Below are 18,124 nucleotides of genomic sequence, written 5' to 3'. Positions count from 1 at the left end.
TGCACGACCTATTAGGTACAAAATAGGCGGACATATACAAGTGTATATATATATATATATATATATGTATGTATGCATGTGTGTATATATATGTACACATATATATGTATGTGTATATATGTACGTATATATATGCATGTATGTATGTGTATATATATATATATATATATGTACGCATGTATATATACACATATATATGTATATATATATGTGTGTGTATATATATATATATATACATACATGTGTGTGTGTTTATGTATATAAATATATATATATATATACACACATATATGTGTGTATGTATATACATATATGCACAGACATATATATACACACACACATATATATACGTGTATGTATATGTATATATGTACACACATATATATTTATATGTATGTGTGTGTATGTAGATATATATGTGCGTGTGTATGTATATATATATATACATACACACACATATATGTATGTATGTATATATATACACATATACATACATACATACATACATACATACATACATACATACATATATATATATATATATATATATATATATATATATATATATATATATATATATATATATATATATATATATATATATATATATATATATATATATAAAATTGACCACTAACTGTGAACACCTGAATAAGTTTTTCAACTTGTTTAAGTCGGGGTCCAAGTTAATCAATTCATGGTATGTGTGTGTGTGTATATATATATATATATATATATATATATATATATATATATATATATATATATATATATATATATATATATATACATATATATATATATATATATAAAACTAGACTAATAAACAATTACATATCCTAAAACAATATATATGTATATATATATATATATATATATATATATATATATATATATATATATATATATATATATATATATATATATATATATTATAAACTAGTGTTTTTACGAGATTTCGTTGGTTATGGTATATTTCCACATCTTTTTTGTCCATAAATCTTATAGAAGAAAAGAAGTGACAGTTATTCGTGGATGTCTCTGTTTGGAAAATTTGAATTAAAAAAATGTACCCATAACAATTAATGTTTAAAATATCTTCATTTTCTTAGTGTCCCCAAAACAACATCACTTCAAGAAAATACCTGCCAGATAAGAATCTTGAGGAAAAGCCAATAATGTACATCGCCCCATACTTGTCATCCTCCATCTTTATATGCCTTCATTAAACGATCTTGTCAGTACATTGCATTTTTTTCTTCTGTTTCATTTTAATTGGTTCGTAGATTTGATTGCGGATTGTCGCCAATAAATGTGATTTAAGTCGGCTTTTGAGGCCATTTAATCCCGCCCACATTTAATTTCACAGTAGTAGGCGTGGTCTTGCGCGCATGACGTAGGCGTAAGTAGGTCACGTGACAAACCGGCCCATATTTACTTCCTGACTTGAATGTACGCGAATGTGTTAGTAAAAACAACTTGTATGACCATTAACGTTTAGGGTCCACTTTTCCGTGCGGGGTGACGTTTTGTCACAAGCTTTAAACATTTTTTTTTTAAAACAAAAGAAACCGTTTGTGAGCGAGTAAGTTAAGAAATAGCCTGATGCTAACGACGGCTAGCTGCTATTGCTAGCGGGTTAGCTTGAGCTGACAGCTGTTGTTTGTGCTGCAAACTTCTTATTCAAACTTTTCTATTCGTCAGTCATGTCAACACAATGTTTGAGGAAGCCTGCCGGGTTCATTCATTCCAGAGTGGCCGCATGGAGAAGCTTCTGGAAGCGCGACCACAGCACCAAAGAGGACTTCCTGCACAGGAGTGTGGTGCCCAGCATGCACTATCAGAAGAGTTTGCCCAGGTGAGAGGGACACACTTTTCACGACAGTTTGCCCAGGTGAGAGGGACACACTTTTCACGACAGTTTGCCCAGGTGAGAGGGACACACCTTTCACAAGGTCACTGTCCGAATGCAGGTCAAAGTGCACGGGGTGTTCCACCATTGACCACTAGGGGGGATGTTTGCTCTGCAGCAGTCAAGCTGTTTCCAGCAGGTACCACCTCAGAAAACAGTAGCGTAGTAGGCCTATATATTCATTAAAATCAAGAGAGGAGTTTTACAATAGTATATTTCATCATGTTTTCCACTGCAGTGTTTTTAAAGGCCTACTGAAAGCCACTACTAGCTACCACGCAGTCTGATAGTTTATATATCAATGATGAAATATTAACATTGCAACACATGCCAATACGGCCGCTTTAGTTTACTAAATTGCCATTTTAAATTTCCCGCAAAGTATCCTGTTGAAAAAGTCACGGAATGATGACGTGTGCGCGTGACGTCACCGGTTGTAGCGGACATGTTCTTCCCGCATCGCTCACGGCTAAAAGTCGTCTCTTTTCATCGCATAATTACACAGTGTTCTGGACACATGTGTTGCTGAATCTTTTGCAATTTGTTCAATTAATAATGGAGAAGTCAAAGAAGAAAGATGTCAGTGGGAAGCGGTGTATTTTGCAGTTGCCTTTAGCAACACAAACACAGCCGGTGTTTCCTTATTTACATTCCCGAAGGTGAAGCTTTACTATGGAACAGAGCAGTCAAGCAAACATGGTTCCCGACCACATGTCAACCGGCAGGTTTCGGTGAGAAAATGGTGCTAATAAGTCGGCTTTTACCGTAGACATGAGCGGAGCTTGCGTCCTCCTGCAGCAGCTGCGGACTCTCTTACCTCCTCCCACCGGAGACCCTGGCGGTCACCACACCCGTGGCCACACCCCTCCGACTTTCAGGTACCATATAATCTCACTAAAAAACTAGTAACACAATAAGCAGATAAGGGATTTTCCAGAATTATCTTAGTAAATGTGTCTAATAACATCTGAATCGCTCCCATTGCCCTTGTCTTTTTTTTCCTTTTTTTTTGTAGTCCTTCACTCTGGTGGCAGCAGGTAGCTATTTGCCTTGTAGATGTCGGCAACTTGGTTCATCGTGATCACAATGTGCGGGAGGCAGTGTGAAGGTAAAAAGGTATCTAACACTTAAACGAAAAATAAACAAAAGGCGAGTGCCTCTAAGAAAAGGCATAGAAGCTTAGGGGTGGCTATGCTAAACGAGGCTAAAACTGAACTGGCTGGAAAGTAAACAAAAACAGGATGCTGGACGACAGCAAAGACTTACAGCGTGTGGAGCAGCAGACGGCGTCCACAAAGTACATCCGTACATGACATGACGGTCAACAAAATAGGAGCGCAAGACAAGAACCAAAACAGCACAAAAGTCCAAATAAGTCAGGGTGTGATGTGACAGGTGGTGACAGTACACCTACTTTGAGACAAGTCATGCATGCTTGGTCATGCTTTGAATTCATATCCAAAAATTGCGAGAATGACTTTTTACTGTCAAGTTTGAATTTTGTCCGTCTATCTGTGTTGGCCTTGTGATGAGGTGGCGACTTGTCCAGGGTGTACAACGCATTCCACCCGAATGCAGCTGAGATAGGCTTGAGCACCCCCCGTGATCCCAAACGGAAAAAGCAGTAGAAAAATGGATGGATTGATCGACTGCTGAGTTTCATTTTTTAATGTTTTTTACTGGCAGTGTGCCTCAGGATTTTTGCAATGAGAAAAATGTGCCTCGGCTCAGAAAAGGTTGAAAAACACTCGTCCACCGTAACATTGCACACAGTTTGAACAGTAACACTGTGTGTGAATATTTAAGTAAGTGACTCTCTGGGGTACCTCTAGATCAGATCTGGCCCTCCACAGCAAAAGCCTGGAAATAATGTGTGTCAATAAAATACCTTGTATTTACTTTCTGCTCAGTGGCCGAGTGGTTAGAGCAGGCCTGGGCAATTATTTTGACTCGGGAGGGGCAAATTTAGAGAAATAGTGTGTCTGAGGGCCTATGTATGTATGTATTTATTTATTTTCGGGTTCATAATTGGCTGTGTTTGTTGCATTTTTGTTGCGTTTGGTTTGATTGTAAAATATGTGGATGTGACCTTCATATGTTGTCAATATTCAGTGTTTTATCCTTCATAGATAATATTGTAAATCCCAGGTTGTACATACGTACGTACAACCTGGGAAAATTGAACATAAAGAATGAGGGATTTACAATATTAACTATGAAGGATAAAACACTGAATATGAAGGTCACATCCACATATTTTACAATCAAACCAAACGCAACAAACACAGCCAATTATGAACCCGAAAAAACAGAAACCCCACCTACAATGTGATATATGTGATATATCACTAAGCTGCACAACTTTGTTGTAAAAATCTCCTTCCACGTCGGTCCCTGACACCCACATTTCACACTCTGTGGAAACACTGCTTGGTGCCTCGTCTCACCTGCTCTGACTTACATTACCATAGCAACTCATTACATGAGCATAGTAAGTAATTAGATGGTCATAGTAAGTAATGAGATGAGCATAGTAAGTAGTATATGATGCATATTCCAAGCATGTAAAGACTTAGTATAGTTGAAGACTTAGTGTTATGGTGATTATAAAAGATGAGTGCACATCATAATGGCAGCTACACTTTACATCTTAAACATCTAAACTAATTATTTGGGAATGTCCGGACACATGTGGCCCCTGGGCCTTAATTTGCCTAGGTCTGGGTTAGAGTGTCCGCCCTAGGTTGTGAGTTCAAACCCCGACCGAGTCATACCACAGACTATAAACATGGGAGCCATTACCTCCCTGCTTGGCACTCAGCATCAAGGCTTGGAATCTGGGGTTAAATCACAAAAAAAAAAAAAATTCCTGGGCGTGGCCTCCGCTGCTCCTCACTGCTCCCCTCACCTCCCAGGGGGTGAACAAGGGTGATGGGTCAAATGCAGAGAATAATTTCGCCACATAGTGTGTGTGTGTGTGACTATCATTGCTACTTTAACTTTTTTGAACTTTCTTATTTTCTTACTAAAGGGGTTAGGTATTTTTTGTAGTTTGACAAAGAAAAAAATAGTGTCCAACATTGCAACAAATATATTATCTAAATGTATTGGTCAAAATCCAAATTAATACTTAAATATCTGCTTAACTTGTGATTTCGGAGCAAGTTATCCATCAAATTGTACACTATAATAATGACCAATCGATCCTATTATAACATTTAGGAAGTTTTTTTTTTTTACAGCATGTTACTTCATGCTATAAGTTGGGAAAAAAACTACCAATGTTTGTTTTTTACAGTAAAATTCTGTCAACTGAGCTGTCTGTTTATTCTTTTTTTACTGTAAACTCAACTATTTTTTTGTGGTAAAAAACTGGCAGCTGAGTTGCCAAAATAAAATTAAACAGCGATACTGTATTTGTATTTATTTATGTGTATATATATATATATATATATATATATATATATATATATATATATCCATTTTATACCAACGTTGGAGCCTATCTCAGCTGCATTCGGGCGTAAAAATAGTAATAAAAAACACCATATATTTTACAGTAAAAGTATGGCAACTAATCTGCCAGATTTTTTTCTGTAAAAAAACAGTGATACAATATTTTTGTAACTCTTGAGTGTAAATATTCAAATTGATGTGCAAATTCCTGAATGATGTACTGCTGCATGTATGTAAAGGCCGCCATGAGTGCAGTGTGGCTCTCGGTGACAACAAGTGCTGGCACACTTTGACAATCACAACTTTATTGACAAAGAATGTTATCACTGATGCAGGTTAGGTATTCCAAAGCTGGAGGACACCATCAGGAGGTACTTGGCCGCTCAGAAGCCTCTTTTAGACGACCACCACTTCCAGTAAGTTTTCAATCAAATTTATTACAAATCCTTCCCTAGTTTTGTGTCGGCCTGGGCGATACGGCCTAAAAATTGAAAATCACAATTTTTTCACAAAATATTTGGTTTATACTTTATTTATTACAAGTAATGTATTTGACACATATCCCCATATAGCTGCCCCGGGATATGCCTGTATATGATTTGTTAATTTTGGACCCCCAGAATTAGCATGTGCTCATCCATTTGTGTCAACCAGGGGAAATTAAGTCTAGAAACTTTTGCCAAATTGATTTCATTTTCATTAGGACGTTTGAAAGTGTAAAATACGATCCTCCGTGAAAATGGGGTATTTTATTTTGAAAATAAACCAGTTTGTGCATCACTTCCTGTCCAACTTGAGCAGATTGGAGCTAAATAGAACAGATTTGTTGTGGCGACAGGTAAATGTAGAAACTGTGTGTGTGTTGAACCGCAAACATGCTTGTGTGGGATGCCTCCTAAAGCCCTCAGCCCCGGGGCCCCGTCTTTAGGTCAATAGACACATTGACCTGGATAAATAAGGAAAGAGTCCGCCGCCGTAGCAACAACGTTCCGTTGCCATTTTGCATCCACTGGAAATCTGGGGATAATCTTAGCAAAAAATTATTTTTTTTTAAGTGGGTTCTTTTTAGAACAGATAATTGGACTTTGTATACAATTATTTTTTTTTAACTAAACTGATGAAATCTAGCTATTGTAGCTTTTATATATATATATATATATATATATATATATATATATATATATATATATGTATGTGTGTGTGTGTGTATGTATGTGTGTGTGTGTGTATGTATGTATGTAGGTGTGGGAAAAATCACAAGACTACTTCATCTCTACAAAACTGTTTCATGAGGGGTTCCCTCAATCATCAGGAGATTTTGATTGAGGGAACCCCTCATGAAACAGTTCTGTTGAGATGAAGTAGTCTTGTGATTTTTCCCACACCTACATATTGCGCTCTACCACGGTATCGAGCACTATTCTCTGGATAATCCAATCAAGACAAATATTTATATATATATATATATATATATATATATATGTATATATATATATATATATATATATATATTAGTTGCATTTGGCTGGATGCTTGGGTTTCAGATGCTGGACTAAGTTTGTTGTTCTGCTGCCTCTTTTTAAACAAACTTTGCAGCGTGCAGCCATTTGTGCCAAGTCTGTTGCCACAAATCCAAACCACCGTCGACACATTTTTCTTTTCTTTGGGAAAAAAAACGCTATGTTGTCGTTTGTGTTAGCATTAGCCATGTTTTGCTATGTATGTGTGTGAATCTCCCCTGAGGAATTAAGGGGGAGGGTGTGAGCTATGGAACTCCAATTTATTGATAAAATAGATGTATCGCCCAGGCCTAGTTTTATGTTTTTTTAAAATGGCCTAAAGTTTTTGTTCTCCTTCAGAACCACAGAGAAGCTGGCTCAGGACTTCCTGACTGGGGAGGGCAAGAGCCTGCAAGAAGATCTGCTGGCTCAGGATAAAAGCAACAATCACACCAGCTACATCTCCGGTGCACGTTGACCCACAACATTTCTTTTCATTCAACGTAATATTTATTGGAATTTTTATAAGGAACAATAGATTTGATTGGAAAAAATATATAAAGGTATCTCATTAAATAGAAAAGTATAGTTTCATTCCGTTTATAAATGAATAATGATAAAAGATAACTAGAAGAGACAATTCCTTAAGGAATTGCGTGTGAATTAGACCAAAGACATGTTCAATTGGCCCATTTTTTTTTTGTTCCTTCGTGGCATTTTTTGTTTATTCGTGAATAGGATCGACATGGTAGCTTGAAATGTTCCCAATTCAAAATACGGCCATAGGAGGAAAGTAGACCTTTCCGACGGTATAACATATGTGGGGGTTCGTTGGCCGGTTCATCTCGTATTAGACCAAAGACATGTTCAATTGGCCCATATTTTTGTTTGTTCGTGACATTTTTTTTTTTTCATGAATAGCGTTGCCATGGTAGCTTGAAATGTTCCCAATTTAAAATACGGTCATAGGCAAAAAGTAGACCTTTCCGATGGTATAACATATGTGGGGGTTCGTTGGCCGGTTCGTCTCGTATTAGACCAAAGGAATGTACCGATTTAATTGGCCCATTTTTTTTTTTTTTTTTGTGAATAGCGTTTCCGTGATTACACGAAATGTTCTCAATTTAGATTTCCCTTATCAGCGCGAGCGGCACCTTTCCGACGGTATAACATATGTGGGGGCTCGTTGGCCGGTTCATCTCGTATTAGACCAAAGACATGTTCAATTGGCCCATATTTTTGTTTGTTCGTGACATTTTTTTTTTTTCATGAATAGCGTTGCCATGGTAGCTTGAAATGTTCCCAATTTAAAATACGGTCATAGGCAAAAAGTAGACCTTTCCGATGGTATAACATATGTGGGGGTTCGTTGGCCGGTTCGTCTCGTATTAGACCAAAGGAATGTACCGATTTAATTGGCCCATTTTTTTTTTTTTTTTTGTGAATAGCGTTTCCGTGATTACACGAAATGTTCTCAATTTAGATTTCCCTTATCAGCGCGAGCGGCACCTTTCCGACGGTATAACATATGTGGGGGCTCGTTGGCCGTAGTGGTGGTAAAAGGAAGTGTTGGAACTATATAATAAATAGAGGACAAATAAGACAGTTTGAAGTATTAGCAATAATAATCTGGGCTTATTTGCATCCCAGCAGGCCCATAATTCTAATATGTTATCATGACTGCATGATTGTGTTGAGTCCAGACTTACTGAGGAGTGTGTGGTCCCCCCGCAGGTCCGTGGTTCGACATGTACCTGTCTGCACGCCAGCCGGTGGTGCTGAACTTTAACCCCTTCATGTCCTTCAACCCCGACCCCAGGAGCGAGTACAACGAGCAGCTGGTGCGTGCCAGCAACATGGTGTGCTCGGCCGTGCGCTTCATGAAGACGCTGCGAGCCGGCCTGCTGGCGCCGGAGGTGTTCCATCTCAACCCGGCCAAGAGCGACACGGATGCCTTCAAGAGGTTGATCCGTTGGGTGCCGCCCTCCCTGTCCTGGTACGGTGCCTACATGGTCAACGCCTACCCGCTGGACATGTCGCAGTACTTCCGCCTCTTCAACTCCAGTCGTATCCCCAAGCCGGGGCGGGACCAGCTCTTCACGGACGAGGAAGGGCGCCACCTGCTGGTGATGAGGCGAGGCCACATGTACGTGTTTGACATCGTGGACCGCGACGGCAATTTGGTGGAGCCCATCCAGATCCAGTCCCACTTGAAGTACGTCTTGTCCGACCAGACGCCGGCGCCGGCCTACCCTCTCGGGGTGCTGACCAGCGAGAACAGAGACGTGTGGGCGGGGCTTCGAGAGAAGCTAATAGCCGCCGGGAACGGCGAGGATTTACGTGCGGTGGACAGCGCCGTCTTCTGTCTGTGCCTGGACGACGTGAGCCTCAGCGACCCCGTGCACGTGTCGCACAACATGCTGCACGGCGACGGCTGCAACCGCTGGTACGACAAGTCCTTCAGCGTCATCCTCTCCCGGGACGGGAACGCCGCCATCAACTTTGAGCACTCGTGGGGCGACGGCGTGGCCGTGCTGCGCTTCCAGAACGAGATCTTCAAAGACACCACCGAGAGGCCATCGGTACACCCGGGTTCCGCCCCCGCCCCCTCCCCCGTGCGCCGCCTTGACTTCAAGCTGGACGGCGAGCTGGAGGAAGCCATCAAGAAGGCCAAAGCCAACTTCGACTCGGCCGTGTCCGAGCTCACCATCGATGCCATGCAGTTCAAGCGCGGCGGCAAGGAGCAGCTGAAGAAGAGCAAGCTGAGCCCGGACGCCATCGCCCAGCTGGCCTTCCAGATGGGCTTCCTGAGGCAGTACGGCCAGACGGTCGCCACCTACGAGTCCTGCAGCACGGCGGCGTTCAAACACGGGCGCACGGAGACCATCCGTCCCGCCACCACCTTCACCAAACGATGCTCGCACGCCTTCGTCCGCGAGGCGGGAAAGCACAGCGTGGCGGAGCTGCAGGCCATGCTTCAACAATGCTCTAAATACCACGGGCAGCTCACCAAGGAGGCCGCCATGGGTGCGTGTCGCCGCCTTCCTCCATTTTCACCACATCCTGAATCTTAACATCCTGTTTCTGTGTCCAGGTCAGGGTTTCGACCGCCACCTGTTCGCCCTGCGCTACCTGGCGGGCTCCAAAGGTCGGCCCCTGCACGGCCTGTACACCGACCCCGCCTACGCCGCCATCAACCACAACATCCTGTCCACCAGCACCCTCACCAGTCCCGCCGTCAACCTCGGAGGCTTCGCCCCGGTCGTGCCCGACGGCTTCGGCGTGGGCTACGGCGTCCACGACGACTGGATAGGCTGCAACGTCAGCAGCTACCCGGCTCGGGACGTGCGGCGCTTCCTGGAGTGCGTGCACAAATCTCTGGAGGACATTTTCTGCATCGTGGAAGGAAAGTCCCTCAGCTGAGGTCTGCTCCAAAACTACTTTTTTGGGGGTCACAATGCAGTTTTGGACTTGAGACGGTTTCATCGGGTGTGAACGAGTGAAACATAATGTGAAAGTCTTGTGAGGTCATGATCACATGACGTCTCATCACTGGAAGCTTTTCTCCTTTTCCAGCCTGAATCACGTCTTTGAATGTGCAAATATTTACAAAAGCTTTTTATGAATAAATGTGTGGTGCAATCCAAATCAAGTAACTATCTGCTGAATAAAATCATGATTACATGACTCAATTTGTATTCTCAAACTTTATTTAAAATGTAAACAAAACAAAAAAATGTACAACAAAACGGTGGTACAACAAAAAGATCGGGTAAAGAACTTAAAAAAACAAAAGTCTTAGATGGGCTTAATCTTGAAGTGTAGACCGATGAGACTGAAGACGAGACATTTGAGGTCCTGCACCAGGTAATAAAAGACACGAAGACCCTCAGGATCCCTGGAGAAGATTGGAGTTGAAGTTCCAAGCCGAAAATACTCTTCCATGTTGTGCTTTGGGGAACTACTCACTTGGACTGGTTGACGTCAATCAAAGAACCGATTTTGGAAGTTGTGAAGGAAATGTGCTCGTCGCCAATGACGATCTCCAGCTCCTGAAGTCACATTGCAGACCACAGCGTCACACACTTGGGAGGCAGCAGGCTCACAATGATGCCAAAACCCACCTGTCTGCCCACGCGGTCTGGAGGCGGCCACAGCGCGTCGTCTTCTTTTGTGATCTCGCTGTCGTCGATGATTCTCTTCAGCTCCTCCATCACGCTCTTGTGCACGTACGCCTGCCACCGCCAACAGGGAGTCAAATAAGGGACTTGCACGTTCGGCATTAACAGGAAAACTTCAAATAGGTGCAAAGAATCCCAAAGGATAGTAGGCATGTGCTCGCTGGTCACTAAGTCACCATCAATACCAATACTTATGACAGAACAGACCTGGGCTAAATGCAGCCCGTCATTCTTTTTGACCTGTTTGTTACATTTGTGTTGTGTTCTGCTTGACTGTAAAATATGGAGGAGCTGGTCTGAGAAGTACAATTATTTTCATATGTTGTTACTATTCAGTGTTTTGTTGTTCATAGTTAATATTGTAAATCCCACTTTCTTTTGGGTGTCCTATTCAGTAAAAAACTGTAAAACTCTATTTTGGGTTTTTTAGAATATTGTGACTTTTGGTATTAGTGTTCCTGAAAAAAAGTGAGCCAAACACACATACTGTACAGCTAAATGTGTACATATCATTTATGCACACACAGGCCCCCAAGACACAATTTTCTCTCTCAATGTGGCCCCCCGAGTCAAAACATTTGCCCAGCTCTGACGTGGAACATAAGATACGACAGCACTTTATTGTCATTGCACTTAAAAAGTGAAACCAAACTACATTGTCACCACAGACCTGTTCAGGAGCAGAACAGGAAAGAAAGAGTGGAGAAAAAGTCGCTCCTATAGAAGACATCAGTTTGGGGCCAGGCAAAAAAACAACCCCAGTTTATCCAGAATATCAACATTTTTCAATTGTGAAAGTACTCGCGCCACACAAAATATACGGCGAGTAAAATGTTCATTACAATCCCTATTATAATCTAAGTTATACCTGTATCTGTTAAACTGACAAATGTATTTTGAATTGATTTGGATCCGCCGAGTGCCTGGTTGCTTTTGACGTGACTCAAAAGTCAACTGTTTACTCAACTTTCCCGTCACAATGTAACCAAATGAAAACACTTGTTTTAAAATGTATTAGTTTAGCAGGTTTTCCAATGTTACCACCTTCTTCAAATAGGGAAAACATTAACAAATGTTTGACATGTTTACCAAAGAGGACACCAAGACTTCATTGACTTTGCATTGAAAAAGTTGACCAGAAGTTTTCACCTATTCTTAAAGTTCTTGATATTTCTCACAGGAAAATGATACTTATGTCACTGGAATAGTCAAATTATAATAGTTTCATGTAAATCAATTTAATTTTTACAAGTTTAACCACCTCTAATTGAAACAAATATCTGTTGTATAAAGTACACATATAAAACATAGTTACCTCCTTCCTGATCATGACGTCATTCTTGTAGTTACTGTTGTTGGCGTACCTGAGTTTACCTGCAAGCACACATGAAGAAGCAATCAATGACCAGAAGGACGTCTTGTGGTCACATGGTGTTTCTAACACTCCCTCAACATTTGCAAGCGTTGTAACAATAATATTAGTTATATTTGTGTGCATCATAACGTGTATGAGCATGTGTAAAGAGGCAGGTGAAGTTAAATAGTACTTAGTGCGCCTGCGAGCGTGTTTGGAAAGGCTGAGGCCTAGCTTAGCTTAGCAAAGCCGGCTAGCCACGTTAGCTCGCGACAACACGAACATAAAACTTACCGTCAGGCCTGAACTCAAACTCCAGGAACTCGTGCCCAAACTTGCCTTTGTGTCCGACATAATACCTCAAATAGAAGTCACTGGAGGACATATTTTCCCTGCTAAAGCCCGCCGACACAATCAAGCTGGCGACGCTGTTAAGGCGGAGTGGGCATAGTCGGGTGCGCATGCGCGGCAAGGACCGCGCGATGCCCTGCTGCTTGTCTTGCAGGTAGGCAGCGCGATGTTTAGTACTGTTTCTGTAATTGATTTGCTTTTCTTATTTCTTGATTACATATTATAAATCAATATTTATACAATTCAATATAATAAGTTCCCTCGTGGCGGATTCATTCTCCCAGGAGCTTCAGAGTTATTTTCCCTGCTAAAGGCCGCCCCACACTTTCAGGCTTGCCACAGTGTTATGGCGAGGTGCCCTGTTGCTTGTCTTGCAGGTAGGTCAAAACTCAGAGTTCCATATTACCACATTAAAAAATGTTTTTCATTCATTTGATATGTTATAACTATATTAGAAGGGTTGAACTCTTAGTTGGCTTTGAATGAGTTTTTTTGAATAATGCGTCACTTGAAGAAAAGGAACAGGCTGTTTTGTTTGTTTTTTGTTTTTTTAGCTGTTGTAATTTTTTTTTTTTATTGAACGATGTACATAAAAACATATTCTCAATGTACATAACAACCAATGTACTCTCAACAGATCTCAACAGTTTCAAGTGGCTATTAAATATTTAGGCTTTATGGCGTCTTTTTGACACAGAACTAGTTTTGTTTTTCTTTTTTTCTTGCTGTTGTCATTTTTTTTAATTGAACAATGTACATAAAAACATACATATTTTCCATATACATAAACACCAAGGCACTCTTAACAAAGCTCAACAATTTCAAGTAGCTACCATGAATTGATTAACGTGGACCCCGACTTTAAGTTGAAAAACGTATTGGGGTGTTATCATATATGTACCGTACTGTGCAATTGACTAATGAAAGTTTTAATCAATCAATGTTAAATATTTAGGCTTGTATGGAACTAGTTTATGTTTTTTTTTCTTGTGGGTGTCATTTTTGTATTTATTTATTGAAAAATGTACATAAAAACATATATATTCTAAATATACATAAAAAAACTAAGGCACTCTTAGCAAATCTCAACAATTTCAGGTAGCTGTTAAATATTTAGGCTTTTATGACGTAATTTTGACCCAGAACTAGTGTGTTATGTTTTCTTTTTTTTTTTTTAATTGAACCACAAACATAATTTATAATTCACACACCAGTCGAGGCACTTTCAACAATTTGATTGATTGATTGATACTTTTATTAGTAGATTGCACAGTACAGTACATATTCTGTACAATTGACCACTAAATGGTAACACCCCAATAAGTTTTTCAACTTGTTTAAGTCGGGGTCGACCTTCATCAATTGATGGTACAAATATATATCAGCATAATACAGTCATTACACAAGTTAATCATCATAGTATATACATTGAATTATTGACATTATTTACAATCCGGGGGGTGGGATGAGGACAACAGGGAAAGAAAACAAAATCCAATACAGATAGAGTATTAAATATTCGGAACAGGCTGTGTTTTAGACGATACCTAAACCGTAGGCACTGTTTTGTACTTACTTTGAATATTATTTCTCAACTGTTTGTAAATATTCCATCCATCTATTTTTTTACCGCTTGTCTCTTTTGGGGTAGCGGGGGGTTTGTTAATGTTGACATTTATAAATAAAGGTTTATAAGAAAAAAATTCAACGAAGTCTCGCGAGATTTCTTTGACGGCCCCACATTCGAAGAAAACTAGTAAAAAATAGTACTGTTTTGTACGTTTTTTTTGTACTTGTTTGGTCTTTATTGTTCATGTGTTTGTTTTTGAATGTTGACCTTCATAAATAGGAATATTAAAAAAATAAGATTAAAAAAAAAAAAAACCGTCGCGTACTGACGACGTCATCACCGAGGCGCCGCACGCGTTGGCTGCTGTAGAAGTTCCCTCATGGCGGATTCTTTCTCCCAGGAGCTTCAACTCCTCCTCAACCCGCGCCCGAAGTTCGCCGACCCGGAGGACGACGATGACGAGGCGACCAGAGCCAAAGTCAGCGACCTTTTCGTCGAGGACGACCTGGCCCAGGACGAGGCGGCGGTCGGCCTCAGCGCGCTGCGGAAGAAGAACATCCTCCTGCTGGCCGACACTGACCGCAGGTACTCGGGGGAGGCCGTGTCCCGCCAGCAGCTGCTCGTGGACCAGGAGGGCGATGGAGAGGAGGAGGACGGTGGAGAGGAAGAGGACGACAAAGAGCTGGATTGTATAGCAGATGATGAAGGGAGTGATGACGTCACTCTACAACAAGTAACTGAGGGCATGGATGACCTGGGAGCCAGTGAGGATGACGACAGTGACGAAGGTGAGGGGGATGACAGTGACGATGAAGAAGGTGAGGAGGAGGACGAAGGTGAGGAAGACGAGGTGGCCATCTCCACTTTCTCCAAAGACAAAGTGTCCGAGGAGGTGGAGAAAGGGAAGGCGGTGAAGAACCAGCTGGCTCTCTGGGACCAGCTGCTGGAGGGCCGCATCAAGATCCAGAAGGTTCTGGTGAGCGCCAACCAGCTTCCTCAGCCGGACACATTCGCAGAATTCAAACGGCGGGGCGGGGCTGAGCTGGCGGGGGCCGTGAAGAAGTCCCGCAAGGCCCTGAAGGCTCTTCAGAGGTCCCTGCTGGAGCTGCACAGTCAGCTGCTCCAGCAGAACCCCGACACCAGAACCGTCCTGCTGGGGGACGAGCTCGACGGCGAGGAGGAGAGCGCGCCCGTCAAACGCAAACTGGACATGGCTGACTACCCGGAAATGGCGGCCAAGCGTTTCGCCGCCTTCCGGCCGTATCGTGACACCACGCTGCAGAAGTGGCACGACAAAACCCGCCTGAGCACGGGCAAGGGGGGCGGCAGCTTTGCGGCGTTCGAGCGCAACATTGTGACTCAAGTGGAGCAGGTTCTGATGGACAACGAGCGGCTGGTCAGTCGCACGCAGACACGGCGCTCCGAGTACCGCGTTCTTGGCAAAAGCGAGGCGTCGGACGCCGTGCCTGCCGAGGCCGAGGAGGAGGCGGACGCACCCCGGAAGGCCAACCTTCACCTGAAGGACTTGGACGAGGACATCTTTGACGACGACGACTTCTACCACCAGCTGCTCCGGGAGCTCATCGAGCGCAAGACGGGCGCCGTGGACCCCAACGACCAGGTGGCGGCGGGACGCCAGTGGCTGCAGATCCAGAAGCTGCGCAGCAAGATGAAGAAGAAGGTGGACACCAAGGCCAGCAAGGGCCGCAAGGTGCGCTACCACGTGCACGCCAAGCTGCTCAACTACATGGCGCCCATCCACCACGCCGCCATGAACGACGAGGCCTGCAACGAACTCTACAGAGGACTCTTTGGCCGCGACGCCTCGGCCCCGTAGTCCAGGAGACCCACTTAGTATGTTATTGTATCTACACTATCTACAGTCGCCTGTGTCTGATTCTGTGCGCGTGTGCGTGCGTGCGTGCGTGCGTGCGTGCGTGGTGTTTGACCCTTAACCTTTCAACACACGCACACGACAGACTTGCTTGACATTTAATCAGTGGTTATCAAATTTTTTCCCCCCAAAGTACCACAATAATGACCGACTTTGAAATAGAGTAGCCTAATAGACCTAAGTATTCATTAAAAACTAGGCGGAGGTTTTATTTAACAAGTATATGTATATATATATGTATACATATGGCCACTGTAACATGACACATGGTTTGAACAGTGACACTGTGTTTGAATATAGCGACCTAAAACACTGTACCTTAATCAAATGAGTCTTTGATGTACCACTAGAAGGAGCCCAGGTACCACTAGGGGTACACTTACCACAGTTTGAGAATCACTGATCTAGACTGTTCTACACATTACACAATAATTAGGATTTTGGAAGATTCTTTTTTATTATTATTATAAACTGGTGTATTTGGGAATGTTATGTTTTGATCAGGAAACAAGATTCGCCTCCCAAAATCAATAAATATATCAACTTGTGAGAGAAAACGTAAGTTTCCCGCTTTAATGTCACTTTTACTGGTATAAAGTGTTCAGTCAAAAAAAGAAAACCTGTTTTAAAAGCGCACAAGTGGACTTAATGTAACAAGACTGTACTTCCTGGATATTCTGTGACATCACACACAAGTCATGACATCATCACATGCAAGTTAACAGTAATTACCAGGGCTGTCAATCTTTGGGGACCACAAGATTCGATTTGAAAATCTAAACTTTTGTTAATAACATTGGCTGCCAAATATATTCCTCCTTAACAAATTCTATAGAACTTCACAGGAACATGATTTTGTTTAATAAAACTACCCAAACATTTAATAAAGTGGCTGGACAGGACACATTAAAAATAACAGTAATACAAAACTTGCCGTTAGTAAAATATAATTTAAAACAAAAATAATAAAACATAATCTCAGGTTTTAAATCTTAACAGTATGGCTCAATTCTAAAACCTTTAATTCTGTGTGAAATATTTTGAAATACATGTTTTATAAGGTTTGATGATAAGCATTACAATAAAAAAGTATTTGATACAACAATGTGCCAATCACGACTGTCGTGTTGGGCAATACTGATCTCACACCAATTAAAATCATTTTCAACTTCATTTGTGAACAATTTTACAATATTTCAAAACGAGTAAAAATATCAATAAAATGATACAATTGTTTACTTGCCTTGCTTAGTTTTGTTAAAGCAAAATAAACTCGGTGTGCAAAGTACAATAATAATATGGATGACAAAAAACATATTGGTGAAAATAATTGAGAGCTGCAAATAATTGATTTATCAGCCCAATGTGATACCACCCTTGGTATCGGTGTGGTCGATGTTGAGGTCGACCTGCTCACTTAAGGACCCGCGTTGCCAGACGTTCTTCTATTTGTGTTAACAGAGCGGTGTCCAACTTGTGGTCATTGAAGGCCACATGGGAGTCATGGCCGCCCTCATGGGGCCCTTTGTAAAAAGCTAATAACACATGAATAGAAATGTATCATTTGCCTCATGATACACAACATTCATTTTGATATGATATATACTTTTATGCACTGTGAAAAATTGTATATTTTACCCCCCTAAAATCTAGCAGCTCAGTTGCCAGAGTTTTACAGTAAAATGTGCAATATTTTATTAATTTTTTATTTACTTTTTACAGCACATTAACATAAATGAAAAAAAAACTGTAAATAATTAAATTTTTAAATGGTAAAACTCTGGTGGTTCTCGCCCGGAAAAGGGTGGAGTGCCATCTCCGGGTTGGGGAGGAGACCCTGCCCCAAGTGGAGGAGTTCAAGTACCTAGGAGTCTTGTTCACCAGTGAGGGAAGAGTGGATGGTGAGA

At 41.6% G+C, this 18,124-nt stretch overlaps 3 protein-coding genes across 4 annotated transcripts in view; 2 read left to right on the top strand and 1 right to left on the bottom strand.

Moving 5' to 3' along the window:
* Positions 1 to 10,554, top strand: part of cpt2 (carnitine palmitoyltransferase 2) — a 40,478-nt gene extending 29,924 nt beyond the window's left edge. Inside the window, exons 1-6 of one of the 2 annotated variants that reach the window (XM_061888368.1) lie at positions 1,356 to 1,585; positions 1,705 to 1,858; positions 5,704 to 5,784; positions 7,228 to 7,334; positions 8,602 to 9,894; positions 9,962 to 10,554. In XM_061888368.1, coding sequence (XP_061744352.1) covers positions 1,707 to 1,858; positions 5,704 to 5,784; positions 7,228 to 7,334; positions 8,602 to 9,894; positions 9,962 to 10,290 — 1,962 coding nt within the window. In that variant the 5' untranslated portion in view covers positions 1,356 to 1,585; positions 1,705 to 1,706 and the 3' untranslated portion in view covers positions 10,291 to 10,554. Of the gene's footprint in view, positions 1 to 1,355; positions 1,586 to 1,704; positions 1,859 to 5,703; positions 5,785 to 7,227; positions 7,335 to 8,601; positions 9,895 to 9,961 lie in introns of those variants that run through there. The other variant, XM_061888367.1, reaches the window with a different exon arrangement.
* Position 10,555: 1 nt separating this feature from the next.
* On the bottom strand, positions 10,556 to 12,880 carry magoh (mago homolog, exon junction complex subunit). The gene is made up of 5 exons (XM_061888377.1): positions 12,697 to 12,880; positions 12,364 to 12,422; positions 10,992 to 11,102; positions 10,837 to 10,919; positions 10,556 to 10,765 (listed from the first exon to the last, which is right to left on the bottom strand). The coding sequence occupies exons 1-5, from the start codon at positions 12,863 to 12,865 to the stop codon at positions 10,666 to 10,668; spliced, it is 522 nt and encodes a 173-aa protein (XP_061744361.1). The 5' UTR covers positions 12,866 to 12,880; the 3' UTR covers positions 10,556 to 10,665.
* Positions 12,881 to 14,636: 1,756 nt separating this feature from the next.
* Positions 14,637 to 17,453, top strand: aatf (apoptosis antagonizing transcription factor). The gene has a single exon (XM_061887877.1). The coding sequence runs from the start codon at positions 14,703 to 14,705 to the stop codon at positions 16,158 to 16,160; it is 1,458 nt and encodes a 485-aa protein (XP_061743861.1). The 5' UTR covers positions 14,637 to 14,702; the 3' UTR covers positions 16,161 to 17,453.
* Positions 17,454 to 18,124: the final 671 nt, after the last annotated feature.

Source organism: Nerophis ophidion, linkage group LG26, assembly GCF_033978795.1.
Source record: "Nerophis ophidion isolate RoL-2023_Sa linkage group LG26, RoL_Noph_v1.0, whole genome shotgun sequence".
NCBI classification, from domain to species: Eukaryota; Metazoa; Chordata; class Actinopteri; order Syngnathiformes; family Syngnathidae; genus Nerophis; species Nerophis ophidion.
This window is presented reverse-complemented; position numbering and strand designations above follow the sequence as displayed.